Source organism: Anas platyrhynchos, chromosome 19 (assembly GCF_047663525.1).
Source record: "Anas platyrhynchos isolate ZD024472 breed Pekin duck chromosome 19, IASCAAS_PekinDuck_T2T, whole genome shotgun sequence".
Lineage (NCBI taxonomy): Eukaryota > Metazoa > Chordata > Aves > Anseriformes > Anatidae > Anas > Anas platyrhynchos.
Genome location: NC_092605.1, coordinates 12,419,959 through 12,441,296, shown reverse-complemented (window position 1 = coordinate 12,441,296; position 21,338 = coordinate 12,419,959). Strand labels below are relative to the sequence as shown.

The 21,338-nt window shown below is 43.7% G+C and overlaps 1 protein-coding gene and 1 long non-coding RNA gene across 22 annotated transcripts in view; one reads left to right on the top strand and one right to left on the bottom strand.

Moving 5' to 3' along the window:
- The window catches only part of LOC106020524 (uncharacterized), a 189,203-nt gene that overhangs the window by 63,868 nt on the left and 103,997 nt on the right, over window positions 1–21,338 (top strand). For all 21 annotated transcript variants that reach the window (XR_011804166.1, XR_011804162.1, XR_011804164.1 and 18 more), the window contains one exon: window positions 320–404. This is a non-coding gene — a long non-coding RNA (uncharacterized lncRNA). The remainder of the gene's footprint in view (window positions 1–319; window positions 405–21,338) is intronic.
- LOC101802071 (myosin heavy chain, skeletal muscle, adult) lies at window positions 2,764–20,923 on the bottom strand. The gene is made up of 38 exons (XM_038165533.2): window positions 20,702–20,923; window positions 20,468–20,611; window positions 20,219–20,375; window positions 18,577–18,604; window positions 18,370–18,478; window positions 18,170–18,262; window positions 17,977–18,040; window positions 17,799–17,897; window positions 17,589–17,692; window positions 17,374–17,512; window positions 16,555–16,673; window positions 16,313–16,462; window positions 15,341–15,511; window positions 14,670–14,979; window positions 14,455–14,522; window positions 13,584–13,671; window positions 13,372–13,489; window positions 11,755–11,878; window positions 11,531–11,667; window positions 11,172–11,427; window positions 10,162–10,404; window positions 9,743–9,919; window positions 9,512–9,657; window positions 9,322–9,412; window positions 8,852–9,241; window positions 8,579–8,705; window positions 7,319–7,437; window positions 6,724–6,920; window positions 6,126–6,309; window positions 5,874–6,039; window positions 5,577–5,701; window positions 5,111–5,419; window positions 4,741–4,944; window positions 4,337–4,462; window positions 4,072–4,242; window positions 3,881–3,985; window positions 3,645–3,740; window positions 2,764–3,043 (listed from the first exon to the last, which is right to left on the bottom strand). The coding sequence occupies exons 1-38, from the start codon at window positions 20,906–20,908 to the stop codon at window positions 2,888–2,890; spliced, it is 5,817 nt and encodes a 1,938-aa protein (XP_038021461.1). The 5' UTR covers window positions 20,909–20,923; the 3' UTR covers window positions 2,764–2,887.

The window sequence follows — 21,338 nt, the reverse complement described above, 5'->3', positions numbered from 1 at the left end:
AAGCCTGTTCTGCTGATGGGCATCGAGTCACGTTAAATTAAATACAAGGAGTGTTTTTTCCACTCCTAGCATAACATCTCTATGCCATGTAGGTTAATGTCTATTCAATTTGTGGGTTATTTGATTAAGACAAAAGCTGTATCGCGCTAGCCCTGAAGAGACAGGGATGGCCTTTTGCCACCTCTTAATCCTGCTCCTCCACCCAGAGACCAATTTCTGCAGGTCTTTGCTGCAAGAAGGCAAAAGGGAAGTGAATGCATCTTTCCTTTAGAGAGTTTGATTTGCAGCTCTTTGTATTGTTTGTGTCTTCTCTTTCCAGCAATGACCTTCTTACCATGGCTTCCTGCCGCCTGAAAACCACTGAGCATCTCAGTGGAGAAGGAACAGATTGCCTGACCAGACAGGTAAGCAGAGAGGCTGGTAGAACAGACCTGTCATTTGAAGATGGGTTGCACTTGAATGAGTGTCCAAGCTACACACTCAGACACTTCTTTTGCTCTCAGCTAATGTCCCTGGAAGCTATCGTAGTTGGGTAGCAGGTCTTGGCTGAGAAGGTGACCTTCTGAATAGCCTTTCTTTCCATTACCCATCAAAGCAAATGGAAGGCTCCTGTTACAGAGGAGGTGGGGAGGGGAAGAGGCCTCTGTGGTAAGAGGAGGGGTGGAGACAGGTCATAAATTAATTAGTAAGAAAAAAAAAATAAGAAGGAAAAAAATAGTAAAAAAAAAAAATAGTAAAAAATAGTAGTAAGAAAAAAAATGAAAAAAAATAAAAAAAATAAAAAAAAAAAAAAGAAAATCTTACTCCTGAAAAAGAGTGGTGATCAGAAAGGTTCTCAGCCACTGTGGCTGTATACAGGCTTGAGTTTTCTGTCTGACTGCTGGACTGCTAAGGAAGGGTGCAATACTGACACCTTTAACTTCAGTGCTTAAAGCATCTATGTGATTCTAGAGAGCATCTGCCAAGTGCCAGAAAGGACTGCGGTATGGGTACACTGCCGAGTATACTTTTGCTAGGGCCAGATATTTTTCAAAGATGTTTTACACAGCTCTTTTTAGAACCACAGAATGTCTCAGGTTGGAAGGGACCTCAAAGATCACCTAGTTCCAACCCCCCTGCCATAGGCAGTGACCGTGTCCACTAGATCAGGTTGCTCATCCAACCTGGTCTCAAACACCTCCAGCAATGGGGCATCCACAACCTCTCTGGGAAACCTGTTCCAGTGACTCACCACCCTCTGAGCAAAGAATTTCTTCCTAACCTCTGATCTAAATCCCCACTCTTTTAGTTTAAAACCATTCTCCCTTGTTCTGTCATTGTCTGACTTGAGCAGAGTCACTCTCCATCTTTTTCAAAAGTCCCCTTTAAGTACTGAAAAGCTGCAATGAAGTCACCCCAGAGCCTTCTCTTCTCCAGGCTGAACAGCCCCAGCTCTCTCAGCATTTCTTCATAGGAGAGGTGCTCCAGCCCTTGATCATCTTCGTGGCCCTTCTCTGGACCTGTTCTAACAGATTAACAGCCTTCTTGTGCTGGGAGCCCCAGACCTGGACACAGTACTCCACAAGGGCAGAGTAGAGGGGGACAATTCCTTCCCTCAGCCTGCTGGCCACTCTTCTGTTGATGCACACAGCATGCTTCTGGGGTGCAGGCACGCACTGCTGGCTCATGTCGAGACAGTAGAGTTGACTTGGGCAAGCTCCTTTAGCTTACTGCATGCGATCCATCTCTGGTCCATGAGGATGGGTACAAGCCCCTGCCCACTTGAATGGTAAATCATCTGTGTAAAGCAGTCCAGCTCCAGCAGGAAACAGTGACAATGACCTCCCACCAGGCAGCCAGCCATAAGGGTGCTAGGGTGCTGGTGCCCAGTGGGGGAGACTAGCAGCTAGAGGATCTAACAGTGCTTGCACACCCTGTCCTGTTGAGATTCCCTGCTCATGCTACTAAAGTCTGCTAGGAACTGATCTTTATATCCATGTGGGTTGTATTTGGGAAGGCATGAGTTTAACCTGAGAGTGATGGCGACATTGTTTGAGCTCCAAGCAGGTCGCATAGAGGAAAATGTATCCTGTGTCCTTTCCAGTTCAAGGTGCAAAAGCCATGGCACTTTTATCACTGCTTTGCCAAGCATCACTATGTCTATCGCTAGCTATCGCTATGTCTAGCGCTATGTATGTCGCCTGCTGCCCAGATCAGGTTCTTCAGCCCCCTGAGAAATGCCTCCAGTTAGCCATTATCTTGCAGAATGCCTGGAGGGTCTTGGAACAGAGCCATCCTATGACCCTGCACTGCTGCCTGCCTTGCACATTAGGTAAACTCGGGCTTTACCTCTATAGGCTCCTATTCCAAAGCTTTGAGCATGGTCAGAGTCTCTGTCGGTGGTGTTTTCCTTAGATGCTTCTTATTTGCCACACACCTTCTCCATCAGAGTTTCGTCAGCAGAGCAGCAGTGCGTGGGACGGATCTGAACCTGGTGAGAGTGGCATTACAAGTAGCACACCTCGTAACACCACTTCCTATTAGTTCCTAGTATAGAGGAACTACTATTGTGATTTCTCTGCCTTTGATTTGCCACTTGCAATCTTGCCCCAGTCACTAAGTGATATAGAAGGGATGAGCCACTGGGAAGCAGGTGACAGAAAGCTGTACCGTGATGTTGGTATACAGAGGCTATAACCAAAGCTGTGCCCAAAACCAAATGATGATAGAGACCTAACCAGTAAAAAGAGAAGCAGATGAGAACTAATGCTCATGGTGACCATGTGAAGTAATCTACAGACTTTATTCCCTATGTATGCAGGGGGCTACAAATCCCAGTTATGGAAGAAGTGACAGAGGGTTCACATTTTGTGCACCCCTCAGGCCACTTTGCTGCCACGTGACATCTTCACTCTTCCTCTTCTATCTTCTTGCCGTGAAACTCCCGGCTCTTTGCTCGGAGCTTGTTGACCTGTGACTCTGCAATGTCAGCCCGCTCCTCAGCTTCCTCAAGCTCGTGCTGGATCTTGCGGAATTTGGAGAGGTTGACATTGGACAGCTCCTCCTGTGTGGGGAGAGGGAGTTGGTGGTGAGGAGCCTGGGGCAGGGGTTTCACTCCTCATGTGCCTGGGCCTCGAAGGGCTGTGGTGAAGCACAGGCCTCCCGTCTCCTATCTACCACCGCTGACCCAGAACCCCCTCAAAGACCTCATCATCCTCCCTTATTGAGGACCTCAGTGTGACAAACTGCCGTGTCACTCTTGAGGAGCAATTTTGTCACGTGGTCTTCTCATTTTGTGTGCTTATTCTCCTACTACTCGGTGCCCAATTTTCCATGTGGTTTATTAGGTTGAGAAAGACTCAGAAACTCTGTGCTGTTACCAGCGTCAGAGATTCATGAGCTTCTCAGTCAATGGACTGAGAATTTGGGGAATTTTGGTCTGACTTCCTGAATCAAACACGTGGCAGGATAACCCTTGGTTCATCCCTGAGTGCAGCATGCCCAGAAGAAGGCAAGGCCTGCTGACACGGGAATGAACCACATGGTCAAGACTGTTGTGTCTTTGGAGTTACTTTCATGCCTCTTTCCTTGTATTCGTGCTCATCTCAATGAGAGTGCTGCTCCAACGGAAAGGTGCACATGGCCATTCTCCAAGCAATACTTACAGCCTCCTCAGCTTGTCTCTTGTAGGATTTCACCTTCATCTGCAGCTTGTCCACCAGATCCTGGAGCCTGAGAATGTTCTTCCGGTCTTCCTCAGACTACAGTGGTTGGTAAGAAGGACAGACAGAGAGTTGGTTTCCCCACACCTCCAGAAAACATGTCCTCTTGGAGTTCATGGGAAAATGCTTTGGCTTTCTGTGAGAAGGGTGTGTCAGCACAAAGATGCCTCTTGCCTTACCTGGTAGGTCAGCTCCTTCACCCTCCTCTCGTACTTGCGCACACCCTTCACGGCTTCAGCACTGCGCTTCTGCTCAGCATCTACCTCCCCTTCCAGCTCCCGCACCTGCAATGAAAAATCTGTCTTTGGAGCTTCTCCGCTATTTCTCCAAGGGACGTGCTCCCTTGTGCACAAATACCAGCCCTACGCACCCTGGCCTCCAGCTTCTGGAGTTGCTTCTTGCCTCCCTTCAGTGCCAGCTGCTCAGCCTCATCCAGACGGTGCTGCAGGTCTTTCACCGTCACGTCCAGGTTCTTCTTCATTCTCTCTAGGTGGGCACTGGTGTCCTGTTCCTTCTTCAGCTCCTCCGCCATCATGGCCGCCTGGAGAGGCAAAGCAGCAAAGCCAGGTCGGGGCCAAAGACATTTTGGGGGAGGATACATCCAACATCCTCAGTGACAGAGTTCCCCAACTCACATCTGTGATGGCCTTCTTGGCCTTCTCTTCAGCATTGCGGGCTTCCTGGATTGTCTCCTCCATTTCACCCTGAATTTGCACGATGTCTGTTTCCAGCTTCTTCTTGGTGTTGATCAAGCTGGTGTTCTGTGTAACAGGAAGGATAGGATTTGTACTGTCAGATCTAACACCTCCACATCAAGAGTTGAGAGTGAGAGTAATGTTTATGAAAGTATTTAATTCAAAGGTCCTCTTTAGAGCCCTAGTGGCAAACCAGACATGGGTGCCTGGCTGGACTGGTCATGTCACAGCTTTGCTCTTCAAATACGTACACAGCAAGATGCATAGCAACAAGCAAGACATATAGCAGTCTCGTTCTATGTTATCTCCTGTGGGCAGGATTCATATCCAGCAAAGTATCTGACCTGGGTATGGAGGAGCTGCACACGCTCGCTTGCATCCAGAAGCTCCTGCTCAGCCACTTTCCTTGACCGCTCTGTCTGCTCCAGGGCTGCCCGCAGCTCCTCAACTTCAGCCTGTAAGAGGTTTGCTCTGCGCTCCACCATGGCCACCTGTTCCTTCAGGTCTTCCTGCGTCCTGAGAGCATCGTCCAAGTGTATTTGAGTATCCTGTAAGAGAGGAAAGAGAGATTATGAGGTGGCTGATCACTGCAGCACTGTTGGACAGAGACATCAGAGACATTTCCTGCTCTTTTAATAAATTATTTGTACAATTACAATGTTGGTGTAACATGAGGCAAGATAGATGCCTACGTGCACATACTTTGCTTTATACCTTTAGCACTGCCTGTGTGTTTCTCAGGTTCTTTTGTGCCTCTGCAGCCACACGGTTGGCATGGCTCAGCTGGATCTCCATTTCATTCAGGTCTCCCTCCATCTTCTTCTTCAGCCGCAGGGCTTCGTTCCTGCTCCTGATCTCAGCATCCAGGGTGCTTTGCATGGACTCCACAATTCTGAGGTGATTTCTCTTCAGCTGGTCGATTTCCTCATCTTTCTCTGCTATCTTCCTGTCAATCTCAGACTTGACCTGGTTGAGCTCCAGTTGGAGGCGCAGGATTTTCCCCTCTTCATGTTCTAGGGAGGCCTGGACAAGTTAGTAGGAACAGTGAGTAAACTATGGCTTGCTTTCTAAGTAATCTCTAATACAATACCGCATGAAATACAGTTTGTCTTTCTTGCCACATCTGCAGATTTCTGCTCCCATTCTTTCAGTCTGGACACCATTCATTAGCACTGTGTACCTCAGCTTCCTCCAGGGACGCTTGGATTTCAGATTTCTCCTGCTCAATCTGCTTCTTGACTTTCTCCAGCTCGTGGATCGCCTTTCCTCCCTCTGCAATCTGCTCCGTGAGGTCAGAAATCTCCTCTGTAGGGAAGGGTGAAACAAGGCATGGTCAGACATAGGGCATAAAGGGAAAGGCCCTGACGCACCAGGCTGACAGGTCTCTTCTCATCACTGCGGGCACTCACGCGTGTGGAGTGGTGGGTAGACAAGCTTGGGGGAAAGCCTGGCCAGCAGCAGAGGGCTAGGGACTTACGCTGCAAGTTCTTGTTCTCACGCTTCAGCGTTTCCAGGTGGTCCAGGGACTCCTCATAGGCATTCTTCATCTTAAACAGCTCCGTGCTGAGAGAGCGAGACTCCTTCTGGGAAGCTTCCAGCTCAGCCTGTGTTTCCTCGTACTTCTGCTTCCACTCTGCCAGGATCTGAGGAGCAACAGGGTGTGAGTATGGATGTGGCAATTGTGAGGAGATGCCCTGCCCAGGAAGCACAGGGCCAGGGGCCAGAATACCTTGTCAAAGTTCTTCTGCTTCTTGTCCAGAGCTGCGCAGGCAGCATTCGTTCGCTCCACATCAATCATCAGGTCTTCCACCTCGTTCTGCAGCCTCTGCTTTGTCTTTTCCAGGGAAGCACATTTGGCGTTGACAGCTTCAACGTGTTCCTCTGCATCCTGCAGGCGCTGTGCCAGCTTCTTCCTGGGAGGAGATGATCACAGCTTCAGGTTAGAGAGTAAAGGGTAGCCAATTTTATAAGATTCACAAGAGGGCACTTGCCTGCTTAGGGGACTTAGTTCCTTGAGCTGTCCGCAGTATTTATTCTGTCCAAGGCAGCGTGCCGCCTAAAGGGCCTATTGCATCTCTGCCCTAGCACCAACTGAGTATTCAGACTGTCTTAGCTCTTCTAACTCCCTAAGGGTAAGTTTGTCCTTCCAGTCTGAACTTTTTCCACAGCACGCTTTTCATCTTTCTCCTTCTCTGCCCTCTACCACAAAGAGAGTATATAGGTGCCTTCATCCCATTCCTATCTTGACCCATCTTCAAAGACTCCTTCCAAATACCCTTACCAGTCTCAGTCTTCTCTACCCAATCAACATCCCACTTCCCACATACTTGGCCTCCTCCAGCTCCTCCGTGCGCTGAATAGCGTCCGTCTCATATTTGGTTCTCCACTGGGCTACTTCACTGTTGGCTTTGGACAGGGCACGCTGCAGCTCACCCTTGGCCTCCTGCTCCTCCTCATATTGTTCCCGGAGCAAGTCACAGTCGTGGCGAGCAGATTGCAAGGCATGGGCTAGGGCATTCTTGGCCTGTGGGGACACTGGGATTAGTAACCTGGATACACATCTTGAGATGCATCTTGACGATGAAATTGTCATGCGCAGGAGAACTGCCCCAGGGAAAGGGTGGGTAAACTCTGATGAGAAAACCGTATAGCTGGGAGATGATGCATCCCTCATAAACGAGTGCTAGAGGATTAGGATGCGTTAGTGAAAGGTGGCCAGGGGACACTGATCTCTTGTTTCTGTAAATGTGCCTACAGATCTGTGTCCATACTGTCTTGGAGGGCATCAGAATCTCATTAAGGGCTTGTGGATGACTTCCTCTAGCATCCAAATCACTATGGTTCCTTCTCTGTGTGTTGGGATGAGTATAACTCATGCATTTCTGGGTGATGTGGCTTGCAGGAAGTAGGGTACTTCCAGACCTTTATTTCTTCCTCTAGATGTCTCTTCAGTTCCTCAATCTGTTGGGTAAATCCCTGCTTGCCCCTAGACAGCTGAGAAATCAAAGCATCCTTTTCTTCCACCTGGCGTGAATATTCACCTGGCAAGTGAAAAATTCACAAATAAATAAAGTTACACTAACAGTAGAATCATAGAATCATTTAGAAAGACCCACCAGATCAGCAAGTCCAACCATGCTGTAACACTATACTACCAAGTTCACTACTAAACATTTTTCTGAGCATCACATCCATTCATCTCTTGAACACCTCCAGGAATGGAGACTCTACTACTTCCCTAGGCAGCCTGTTCCAGTGCCTAACCACTCCTTCCACAAAGAAATTCCTTCTGTCTTCTAATCTAAACCTCCCCTGATGCAACTTGATGCTATTTCCTCATGTCCTGTCACTTGTCATCTGAGGAAAGAAACCAGCACCCACGTTGCTACAACCAACTTTCAGGTAGTTGTAGAAAGCCGTGAGGTCTCCCCTCATCCCCCTTTTCTCAAGACTAACCAAACCCAGTTCCCTCAGCTGCTCCTCACATGTCTTGCATGTCTTGTTTTCCAGTCCCTTCACCAGCTTCTTTGCTCTTCCCTAAACATTTTCCAGGAGCTCAGTATGTTCTTTGTAGCGAGTGGCCCAAATCTGAACACAGTACCTGAGGTGTGGTCTCACCAGTGCCAAATACACAGGGACAAACACTTCCCTAGACCTGCTGGCCACACTGTTTCTGATACAGGACAGGATGACATTGGTGCCCATCTGGGCACACTGCTGGCTCATGGTAAGCCAGCTGTGGACAAGCACCCCCAGATCCTTTTCTGCTGAGCAGCTTTCCAGACACTCTTCCCCAATCCTATATTGCTGCACTTGGTAGTTGTGACCCAAATGCAGCACCCGGCACTTAGCTTTGTTGAATACCACACAATTGGTTGCAGCCCATTGATCTAGCCTACCCAGATCGCTCTGCAGAGCCTTCCTATCCTCAAGCAGATCAACATTCCTGTCCAACTTGGTGCTGTCTGCAAAATAACTGAGCGTGCACTCAGTCCCCTCAACCAAGACTGTTGATCAAAATGTTAAACAAAGCTGTCCCCAGTACTTAGCCCCGGAGATCACTGTAAAGCCCTGTAATCTGGGGTTGCTTTGAGCCGTTAGCCCAATTCTTGCTTTGCACCGTGGCGTATCCTCCTGATTTGCAGGTTCTGCCATTGCACCTCAGGACTGAGGATGTCTCACCTGTTTCTGTCTGCAGACGAGCTCTCTGAGTATTGAGGTCATTGATCATGCGCTGATTCTGCTCCTCCTTAGTTTTAATCTCACTCAGCTGGTCTTCCAGAGTGCGGCACATCTTCTCCAGATTTGACTAGGTATCAAAAACAAGGAAGGAGAGAAAATTAACTCCTGGACTCTGTCTAATTCTCACAGCAGGATTCTTATAGGAGAGTGTGACTAGTAGATTCAGGCTATGTGCTGTACCTTGGCCCTGTGAATTCTACTGCAATTCTTTACCTTGGCTTTGGAGACAGACTCCATGTTACTGGCCAAGTCATCTATCTCCATCTTCAGCTCACTCTTCTCCTTCTCCAGCTTCTGCTTGACTCGTTGCAGGTTGTCGATCTGCTCCCCAAGCTCAGCTGTGCTGTCTGCGTGCTTCTTCCGCAGGGCGGCAGCTGTGGCTTCGTGCTGCAGCGTGGCCTCTTCGAGGTCGCGGCGCATCTTCTGAAATTCTGCCTCACGCTTCTTGTTCATCTCAACCTGAGCTGCTGTAGCCCCACCTGCTTCTTCCAGGCGCTCGCTGATCTCCTCCAGCTCTCTGGAGAGGTCAGCACGGTGCTTCTCTGCTTTTGCCCGAGAGGTTCGCTCTGCCTCAATTTCCTCCTCCAGTTCCTCGATACGGGCCTGGGGAAAACGCAAGACCCTTCACACCCATGCCCTCAGATGTCCTTCTGAGGGCCAGAAGGGAAGGACCAGAGACTTGCCTGCAGCTCCTTGATCTTCTTCTGCAATTGCATACCCAGGGCTTGCTCATCCTCAATTTTGCTCTGGATCTGGCTGATTTCAAAGTCTTTCCTTTGCACAAAGCATACAGAAACACAGTGTTAACATCCAAATAACACTACCTAATAAATGCACCTGATCCACACTCAGGTGTCCCACAACCACACTTACTTCTTCAGTTTCTCATCCAGCTGCTGCTTATCATTTTCCAAATCCATTATGGTGTCTTGGGACAGCTTCAGGTCTCCCTCAAGTTTCCTCTTAGCCCTTTCAAGGTCCATGCGCAGTTTCTTCTCTTGCTCCAGGGACCCTTCCAGCTAAACAGAAAAAGAGCATCAGTATTCTGCCAGCCACATTTATCTCCAGAAGTATCCTGTAACTGCCATATACGTTTGTGCTTACATCATCCACTTGCTGCTCCAGCTTGGTTTTTGCTTTCGTCAGTGTATTGACCTTGTCCTCCTCAACCTGCAGGTCATCCAGTGTCTGCTGGTGGGCCTCTTGGAGGGCTTTCTTCTCTTTTGTCAGTTTGGCAATGGTCTCATCCAGGGCTGCCATCTCCTCTGTGAGGTTTTTCACCTGCACATTGTAAGCAAGCACCAGAATACCGTGTATAACACTTGACAGCTTGTGTAGGGGCATTTTCATTTGTGTGCTTAGCCAGGAGCTTACATTTATGTGCTTAGCCAGGAGCTTGATTTTTATTTGAGCTTCACAGCTGTCCAGCTGCAACTTACAAACCTAGCCCCTTTCTAGGGATGCCAGCCTAATATGGGAGGTATCTATCCCTTCTCCCTTTGTGTGACTCTCCATGTGTGTACCTTGTTTTCAGTGGCATGTTTTTCCTTCTCAACTTTAGCCAAGGTTAACTCCAGGTCATCAATATCTTTCTTCAGCTCTGAACATTCATCCTCCAGTTTCCTCTTCTTGGCTGTCAGCTCAGCATTGATTTCTTCCTCATCCTCAGCCCGTTCTGTCACCTCCTTAATTTTGGCTTCCAGCTGGATTTTGGTTTTGATGAGCTGGTCACACCGTTCCTCGGCATCAGCCAAGCTGTCTGCTTCCTGATGGGGAGACAGAGATTTTTGTGGGTTATAACGTTTTGAAGTTTCTGTTGTGTGTCTGTAAGTAGGCACATGTTAAAATGTGGAGGCCATCTGACACTAATGTTAATTCCTTTTTTTGTTTGTTTGTTTCTTTCTTTCTTTAAAATGGCTTGCAGAAGTGGTAGCTATGAGAATACCTCATACACGCTTGAGCATCACAGAAAAGTGACAACTCTCAGCAAGGCCATAGATGTGGAACAGTTTTCCCTCGCAGACTCAGTATTCAATAGCCTCTAGTTTATAATTGACTCACCATGATCGTCATCATATTTGGGTAGCCAAGGTTTTTCCATTTGTGGGAATAATACAGTGAAGAAAGTAGTGTTTTGCTTGGAGTTAAGAAACTGCCTGTTCCTGACTGAAGCTGAACACCAAGGATCTGTGCGTGTGAAGGTAATCTAGCCTTATAGTGTATCTGTGTTCAGGAAAACTGGGTCCTTCTCAGGGTTGCCTTTACAATGTCACTACTTGGCTCTTTCCGCTGGACAGCAGGGCTGCCGAGTCTCATTTGGCACTTACGCTTATCCTCACTGACTGACAGGTAACTTGCTGAGCCCCTGGCAGTGTTCATAGTTACTCAACTTTAGAGTAACTTTCAGTGTGTGACTTTTTTTCTATTGCAATTTAGTCAGCTTCCCGTAAGTCTCTGCTTGGAAAAAAACAAACAAAAAGAAGATATATATATATAAAAAAAAAAGAGAGGACAAATAAATGGTGACACTCACTGCCTGTACTTGGAGCTGAAGGTCATTTTTTTCTTGCAGCAGGGTCACCATTTTCTCCTCCAGCTCCTTCCTCTTTGCCTCAGACTTCGCAAGTTCTTCCTTGGTTTTCTCAAACTCTTGTTTCATGTTGGCCATCTCCTTCTCAGATTCTGCACTCTTCAGCAAGGGCTTGATTTTAAAGAACAGCTTCATCCAGGGCCAGTGCTTGACATTCATGAATGCGCGAACATTGTACTGGATGCAGAAGATGGCATCCCTGTAACAAAATCCCTTATGTTAATAACATACCAAAATTTTTAATTTAACACCCATTTAGTGAAATACCATGTGAATAAGGTACATTTGTGATAAATGTCTACCTCCTCTCCACCATTTTCCGATACTCCACTCTCATTAGGAAGCCCCTGCATCTGGCTTGTGTCCTGGTCATAATCTCTGCCAGCTTCTCATCTCTCATCTCCTCCAGAAGACCTATTAGCCCGGCTTTGAAGAACACCTGGAAAACGGGAAACATTGTAGCACATCAGTCTCGGGTCATGTGTAGCAGAGGTACATAGTCTTTGAGCTCAGGATTTGTTTCTACCTTGGTGTGACCAAATCTGTACTGGGTGTGGTCCACATCGATGGACCCAAGGAGCTTCTCTGAAGCCTTCTTGCTGTCCATGAACTGTCCCTCTGGGATAGCACTTATGTTAAGCACTCTGTATCTGTAGGAGAAAACACGGCATGAAGAAATACCTTTTGCCAATACCACTACTGCAAATAAACCCCACAGCCTTCTCAGCAATAGCTGACTCTCCAGTTGAGTATTAGGGAAAATCCACCCTTTCAGGACAGTGTAAGTGACATTTCCATACTGTTAATTCAGAGTCCAAGGGAATCCTGATTCTTATCCATTAACTGATAGTGGCACTTCTCATCATGAACTGATACTGAAACATGTTTAAATTTCCAATCAGTACTTTATTGTAATATTTAGGCATGTTAGGATACTCTGGCTATTCTTAGTAACAGCTCTCATCAGATAGTTTTCAGCAACAGCTGACCATATAACTGGAGTAATCTCATTTCCAGCAACAGAACATCAAAAATCCTTTTAGAGGCACTCTGTGCATACTGGGTAGAAAACTGTATTTTTGTTCAAATTTTGAAGCGGATTTGTGAAGGAAACTTTATTTTTAGTTACCTCATAATTTTCCAGTAGTACACTACTCTAATGTGATAGTTAGATTTGATTACAGAGTGTATGCACTAAACGGTGTAATAAATATGGCACTTAAAGTAGTTTGGGATACAGAAGTCATGGAACAGGAAAAGACTGGGCACTAAGGCAGACCAGACCAGACCAAACAAGAATACTCCAAGCTGGAAGGGACCCATAAAAATCATTGAGTCCAAATCCTGGCTCCACACAGAACTATCTAAAAATCAAACTCTATGTCTGAGATCTTTGTCCATATATTTATTGAATTCGTCAGGCTTGGTGCTCTGACCAGTCCCCTAGGGAGCCTGTTCCAGTGCCTGATGACACTCTATGGGAAGAACCTGTTCCTAACACACAGCCTGACCTTCCCCTGTCACAGCTCCATGCAGCTGCTGTTACCAGAGAGAAGAGATCAGCACCTACCCCTCTGCTCCCCTCACAAGGAAGCTGCAGACTGCAGTGATGTCCCCCGTTTAGTCTCCTCTTCTCCAGGCTGAATGAACCGAGGGACCTCAGCTGCTTCTCATATGTCTTCCCCTCTAAACCCTTCACCACATTTGTAGCTCTTCTTTGGACACTAACAGTTTTATATCCTTCTTATATAGTGATGCGTAAAACTGCACACAGTAGTCAAGGTGAGGCTGCCTCAGCACAGAGTAGAGTGGGACAATCTCTTCCCTCGACTGGTTATCAACACCATGCCTGAGGCACCCCAGGATATTTGGCCCTTCTGGCTGCCAGGGCACACTATTGAACTATATTCAACTTGCCATTGGCCAAAACCACCAGATGCCTTTCAGTGGGACTGCTCTACAGCCTCTTGTCCCCCCCAGTGTGTACATATATCCAGGATTTTCCCTTCCCAGGTGCAGAATCTGGCACTTGAATTTGTTAAATTTCATATGGTTGTTGATTGTCCAGCATTCTAATCTGTCAAGATGTCTCTAAAGGCTTTTCTACAATTGAGGAAGTCAACAGCTCCTCCTTTACTCTTACCTCTGTTTGAAGTCAGCATATAGGACTCTGCTGGGGAATCCTTTCCTGCAAATCCTGATCCCTTCCAACACTCCATTACACCGCAGCTGGTGTAGTACCAGTTCATGTTCCATAGCACCTAACAAACACCACCATTAGTTAGTACCCTATTGTTTGCTACTCAGGAGAAGAGCTTCTGTGGCTCAAGTTTTCACCCTGTTGGATCCACCTACCAGGTGTTTTTGTTTCATTTGGGATGATGCAGCGTACAAAATGGGGGTGAGTACTACGTAGATTTGTCATCAACTTGTTTAAATTCTCCTGTGAAATTTCAAGGTAAAGTTTAAATCAACAAATGAGAAATCTGCATCCCTGAAGTTGCCAGTATTTCAACTATGGAAAGGAGTTAATCATAGATTGTAAAATTTCCATATTCATGCACAAAAGCTTTCATTAGTCTTTGACTATTGGGCATTGCTACTAAAAGGAATAATTTTGTTATTTTGTCATCGTAATTTATTTATTACAAAACCTGAGATATACCTCATTTGATACCATAAGAGTCATTGCTCTGAACACATTTGAACAATCTCGGGTGCCTGCTCTCCTGCATCAATATATTGGTTAGGCTTTTATATGCAATAAACTTAAAGTCACCCTCTGCCAAACTTAAAATTACCATCTCTGTTTTTCAAAGCTATTCCATTATTCACAAATGTTGCATGGTAGCAGTGCTGAAAATATTCAAAAATCTAAAACTCCCATTTGGGAAAATATTCTGAATTTTGTGCAATTGCTGGGAGAAGATGCTATGTCACAACTTCAAAATTAACCTACAAATAAAGATGTATGAAAAAAGATCTGCACAACAAATATTTTGAAAGAGTTTTCATTCCATTTTGTTATCTTAATGACAGAAAATTATTCCACAATGGAAAAAAAAAAATCACTTCATCATTTAAATGGAAATAAGTGAATCTATAGTAGTAAGTGGAACTGGATCTCTTCAGCTGTAGCACTTCAAGAGGGTATAACTTCACTTTTCACATTTTAAGTTCTCTTTCTTCAAGTAAAAAAAGACAAAGTGAAGAGACCTGTACTTACACGGAAAAGAGCTGAGACAGTCTGGAAAGAGGAACCCTTCTTCTTGCCACCTTTTTTGCCACCAGACTCTGAAAATTAAAGAAAACGAAAACTATGAAAATATTGACGTTGAGTATTACAAATTATAGAATAGAAAAAAGACTTTAAAGATTTTTTTTCCTTTTTTATTTCCCTTCAGAATTGTCCCATGTTGAAAAGAATTTCACAGAGCTGACCTGCATCTGCTCCACCATAGTTAGCAAAGAGTAAGGCCAGTGTCTTCACTGATGATTTCTGGTACAACCCAATGACAGTTTCATTCAGGGGGTCCTTGTTCTTCTCAAGCCAGCCAGTGATGTTGTAGTCCACCGTGCCAGCATAGTGTATCAAGGAGAAGTGGGCCTCGGCCTTGCCTTTGGTAGGCTTGGGCTTCTGGAAATTGCTGGACTTGCCCAGATGCTGGTCATAGAGCTTGTTCTTGAAAGAGGTGTCAGTTGCCTTGGGGAACATGCACTCCTCTTCCAGAATGGAAAAGATGCCCATGGGCTGGAAGACATTACAACAGGCAGGAGGGAGAAAAAGATTAGGAAGGAGACAACACTTGTTTGGAAAGAGTCTGGAACTAGGACTGAAAACTGCCAAACAAATCAAAAGAGAAATCTGTTTCTGTACATTTCATGACAATAAGTCAGAGAAAATTAGCTAAGTTCATCGTTTTTCACACTTGGTGTTTCTTTGTTGCTTGTGGAAGTGCTTTTAATCCTTGCAAGCAACGTTACAGATTACAAAAATACAGAGCAGCTTTATAACTGAAGTGTAATATTTTAATTCATCATATGTCTTTTCTTTATGTATCCCTAAATAACAACAGAATTCTAGCATTAATACACCTGAACGGGAAGGATACCTTCTCAATCAACTCAATACAGGCAGCCAGGTCCATCCCAAAATCAATGAATGTCCATTCAATCCCTTCCTTCTTGTATTCCTCCTGCTCCAGCACAAACATGTGGTGATTGAAGAACTGCTGCAGTTTCTCATTGGTGAAGTTGATGCACAGCTGTTCAAAGCTGTTGAACTGCCAAATATAAAAAAAAAAAAAGGATATAACATTTTAAAGGTGCAGCAATCACAAGACTTTTTCCTGTGGAATTCTAATTCATCATCATATGTCTCTTCATACAAATACAAGTTCCCCTTCCTGTCTGTTCTCCCAATAACCCTTCAGTGGGACTGTACTTTAATTCTGAAGATAAAAAGAGGCTTCTAATATATAATTAACATATATTTTCTCTGTTATCCTTCTTTTATGAATACAACATGTATTATTTAACAATGATAATTATCCCTTATCTCTTTGGAATCTCTTAATTCTAAGGCATATTTTGGTAAATCATTTTCAGAACAATTTCTCCTATCAAAACAAATTTATTAGTAGACTCTACTCATGACAATCATGAAGACTGTCTCAGTTTGCTATTGAAATATTTTTATGCTCTTGACTTGGTGGCTGTAGATGTTTCCGTCCTCTGGTATGGAAGCTTTTGTAGTTCTTTCAATAACTATATAAGCATTTCCTAATCTCTTTCAATAATTTCCTCACCTGTGGCCTATGTAACTTTGTCACAGATTTCTTTCCTTTTTCTTTTTATTTAAGCTTAATATTCTTGCATGCTGAGTTAGTAGTTGCTTTCCTATTAAGATCCAATTCTTCAAAAAGGTTGAAAATTTCTTTAACTGTGAGACCTCTTGATCATAGTATTTTTTAAAAAAGAAAGAACACAAGTGTATTATGTCTCTGTTTTTAAAAAATCTTTTAGAATTTTGTTAACACACATTTTCCCCACTATGAAGCTGCTGTGAGATTCTTGTTCCTTACATCAAAGATCTCAAAGCCAGCAATGTCCAGGACACCAATGAAGTACTGTCTGGGTTGCTTTGTATCCAGCTGTTGGTTGATGCGAACAACCATCCACAAGAACATCCTCTCATAGACAGCCTTTGCTAGAGCACCTACAGCATTGTGAACCTAAAGCAAAGGGGAAATGTTACTTTACAGAGAATGTTTTAAAAAGATTAATTCTCTAAAGAGATGTTCTGAGCTATAACCAATAGTTTTACCTGCTCCACAGTTTGACCTTTGGTCACGTATTCATTTCCAACTTTGACTCGGGGGTAGCACAGGGCTTTGAGCAAGTCAGCTGAGTTCAGGCCCATCAGGTAGGCAGCCTTGTCAGCAACTAAAAGACAGGAGATGTAGAAAAAAAATCATTTAATAATCACTGGAATTTTATAAATGGGGAAGTCTCTCAGAAATTACTCCAATGTTTAAAATTCTTGAACTGCAAATCTTTTCATCTAATATCACAGGGAGTATATACCCCATGAAGGAAAGCTGTGAAAGCTGACGGTATATTTTGAAAGTAGTTATTGGTAAAAAATTTATCCTTGAATATTTTCACAAAGATTATAAACTAAAATAACTATAAACTAATAAACTTATAAACTTCAGATAATCGTAACTTTAAAACTACATGAAGATTACAACTTGGCAGTTTAGTCAAACTCTAAAAAAGCACTTATATTTGAATAGGCCACAGTCTGTGTGCCAATAGATGCATGATTCTAGAGCCCCTCTATGAACACATGAAAGCTGAATTTTGAAAAGACTTGTCAAAAAGCTCTGTATGCTAAATGGAAAATTTAAAAATGCATGAACCTACCCATGGAAAGGAAGGAGTGTCATTTGATAAAATAGTTCAGAGATCAAAGAATATGCTTCACAGTTTCAAGGACACTAAATGAAACATTCCTTACTTTTCAGTTCATTGAGTTATAGCTTTTCTCCTGACTAAAAAGGCATCTTTCCTTCTTAAAAAGGTATCTGTCCTTCTTTTTTTTTTTTTTTTTTTTTAAATTAGGAGAACAGTTATTAGGGACCTTCTGTGCCGTCTGGCTCTGCCTGCTCCTCTCGCTGTTTCTGCTTGAACTTCAAGTTGCCATAGTGCATGACAGCCCCTGTCAGCTTGTAGATGGCAGTCTTTTCATCAGCAGTGAAGCCCAGGATGTCAATGGCACTCTGCAGTAGAAGCAGTGAAGTAAAGTTATTGCCTAGTAGATTTAACAATTAAAAATACTTTCATTATAGTACTTACATCTGTAGCCATGAGCTCCTCCTGGTCATCAATACTGGGAACAGTGACCTCACCTTGACTCACAAAGTGGAAATCATATGGGTTGGTGGTAATGAGAAGCATGTCTGAAAGCAGGAAGAGGAAGGACACAGACTTAGTTCTTTCAGCTAGATAGTAGAGGGAGCAGCTGCTCAGCAATCTTCCCCAAAAAGATATATTGATCCTTCCTACCAATCAGCTCTGGCTTCTTGTTGGAGGTAACCTGATAAAATATGTGGTAACTTCTTTCTGCCTTGAGCTGGAAAGTGACTCTGGACTTCTCCAACAGATCTGGCAAAGCAGGAAGAAAGAGCTAGGAATGAGACAGCACACGGAGGAAAGGATGTGATCATGCCAGGATGTCACTTACAAGTTTCAATGTCAGCAGAAGCCAGTTTGCCTGTGGCCCCAAAGTGTATTCTGATGAATTTACCCTATTGAGGGGGAAAAGAAACACTTCAGCCTGGATGGATTCTTTTGACAGCTCCTTATGTGGAATACCACTAGGTGCATCACTTGTCTTGTAACGGGAGGGAGGGATTTTGTATGAAGCGTCAACTCACAAAGCGTGAGGAGTTGTCATTCCTCACAGTCTTGGCATTTCCAAATGCCTCCAGCAGTGGGTTGGCGCTGATGATTTGATCCTCAAGAGTTCCCTACAGAATAATAATAACTATTAGTTAAACTTAGTTATACTTTTCAAAAATGAATATCAGAGAAAAACACTGTTTTAAGCCAGTATACTGCCAGTATCTGCCAGTACCTGCATTTTGCCAGGCTCCTCTTTCTTTTTCTCCCCACTAGCTGCAATTGTTGCAAAGTACTGGATGACACGCTTTGTGTTCACAGTCTTCCCTGCACCAGATTCTCCACTGCCAAATCAAACAGTGAAGCAGAAAGAGTGTAGTCAGGCAGCAGGTCCCCTGGAACAGGGCAGCCCCGTGGGGAACTGAGCAAGAAGTGTACTTACGTGATCAGGATGGACTGATTCTCACGGTCTGCAAAAAGACAGAGAGTTTTCTCAGTGCTCCTGAATTGAAATGAAATCAAGATCTATGAGAGAAAGTAACTGGAGCTTCCTTAGGGTGCAGGAACACTAGATAATCAATTCCCAGATAAAAGGCCTGGGAAATTAACACTTAACCTTACCACTTAAATTTAGCACTTTCAGGATTTTTTGAAGTTCTCCCCATTAAAATATGATGTCTGATTTGGACTGATAGAGATAGGGGTTTGGGATAAAAAATGCTGGCTTCTTTTTAAGAGGGTTCTGTTTAAATCATGATTGATGTTTATGTGTATGAGAAAAACCCAAACAATATATAGATAGATAGATAGATAATGTTAATATGATTAAAGTGATTGAAAAAATGTAAATCAAAATGAATAGAAACTTTCTGGGAACTCAAACTCCTTCCCAGATCAGACGAAAGGCCCTCCTGAGTTTAAAGATTTCTTGAGCCATGTTTGGTAAAATTTTTTGTAATGGTTTAAAATGGACATTTCATGAATTCATCTTCTTACTTTATTCATTAACATAGACCTTTAGGGCATATGTTTTCTTTGAAAAAGAATTTCCAGAACTTAAGTATATTTTATGTGATTTTTTATTCCCTTTGCCTTTTTCTAAACATCTCAACTGATAGTTTGTTTTGGTGCTTTGTAGTTGCTTTACTACAAGACAGAACAGAAGAGTAAATCCTTATCCTACTTTCTATACAACTATTGATTTTACAAATTTCTGTCATATGTACCCTCCATTTTCTCTTTGCCGTCTTCAATGTCCTTATCAACTTACTTGTTATTCTTAAAGAATTTATTTCATTTCTTTCATGTCTTTGAGCATTCTTTTGTTAACCTTCTCCAGTTCTACTATATCATTTTCTAACATAGAAAAATTAGAACTGTCTACTTTATTCAAGATCTGAATGTTCCACTTTTTCATAGAACCTCATGGTACTACTGCTATTTTGACTCTTTTCCAGATGATTCCTACTGTTCATTTTGTTTTCTTCTGCCCTACTGTGCACTGAACCAAAGAATTACCCATTGTAAGCCTGAGATCTTAAGAGGTAAAAGCCATTTCTTAGCCAATCATTCTACCAATCTTCCATTTTCCATTTGTCTTCTGCCTCTTACTACTACAGGCCCTAATACTGCCTTCATCTCTGACAATCACCATTATCACTTGGGGTTTTAAGGCAGTAAAAAGCATTGATAGTATACTTACTTGGATTTGAAACTTCAATTTATAGTGATACTTTCTTACTTCCTGACATGAATAGTATGTTAGCAATGTTTGATTCTATACTTTATGTTAAGATACATCCCTAACACTGCTGTAGCATTGCTTGTTCTGCTTTCCATCAAACTTTTTACTCTGCAATTACAAATCTAAATATCTAGACTTCCCTCTACAACACTCCCAGTATGGTCTCTGTGCCATTGATCTCATTTAAAGATGGGTATTCAAGTTCAGTAAACTTACATACATGATACATACACAACTCCATATGTTGAAATATTTTACATATATCTGCAGGAAAAATATATATTTTTTTTGTTCTGAAGTTCTTACTACAATATAATTTGGAGGTAGATCAAGTACTCACCATTTAACATAAACTGATAGGCGTTGTCAGAGATGGAGAAGATATGTGGAGGGGCCTCCTGGCGCTTTTTGCCTCGGTAGGCCAACACCACCTCCGGGTTGTACACTGGCAGCCACTTGTAGGGGTTGACAGTGACACAGAAGAGACCCGAGTAGGTCTGAGAGGAAGGGAGACAGCACATGGGCTTCTGCTCAGCCTGGCACAGCAGGCCTTCCAGCTACCCAAAGGAAGAAAGCTGCTGGTACTTACATAGATCATCCAGGCTGCATAACGCTCTTTGAGGTTGTACAGCACAGCGGGTTCATGGAGGTGGGTCATCATGGCCATGTCCTCAATTTTATCATACTTGGGAGGGTTCATGGAGAAGATTTGATCTTCCTTCACGGTCAGAGTCTGCCAAGGAAGAAAGACTAATATATTTTAGCTAAGAGCTTAGAATGGAAATTAATTACTTGATGTTCTCAGATGTTGGTTTTCACTCACTTCTCCTGCTTCAGTCTGGACAGTGACCTTCCCTGATTCCCTGCTCTGGATTGTCCCTTTTACAAAGGATTCCTTGGGATGAGCCACAAAGACTGATGACTTGGCATCGAAAGGCTTGTTCTGGGCCTCAATTCTTTCCTTTTCTGACTTTCGGAGGTAGGGAGCTGCCTCCCCAAAGACAGCCATCTCAGAATCTGGAGAGGTCATGGCTGCACTTTATTGAAGGCACGTTAGTAGAAGACTCTGAGGGGAGAAGACAGTTTCCATCAGTGAGACTATAGTTTTCTGTGCTAGTGATGAAATCTCATACAGTTTCTACCTTTCTTGTATTTAAACTATTAATATTTCAATAACATTGTTATTTCAATAACAACTTATGAAAGCTAGTTTTGATGTGAACATCTAAGTACCAACATCCTACTTAAGGCTGAGACAGCTTCTAAATATCTTGAGTCCTCTAAGCATGAACAGAATTTTTAATATTGATTTTTCAATTAGTGCACGTGGTTTAGTTGCCATTATAAAATTGGTATACTGAAAAAACAAACCTAAAGCAAATCTGTCTTTTTTCTTGTTGGTGTTGGGTTTGAAAGTAGAAAATGGGGAGTAAATATAGCAAAATTATGTCAAGCTAATT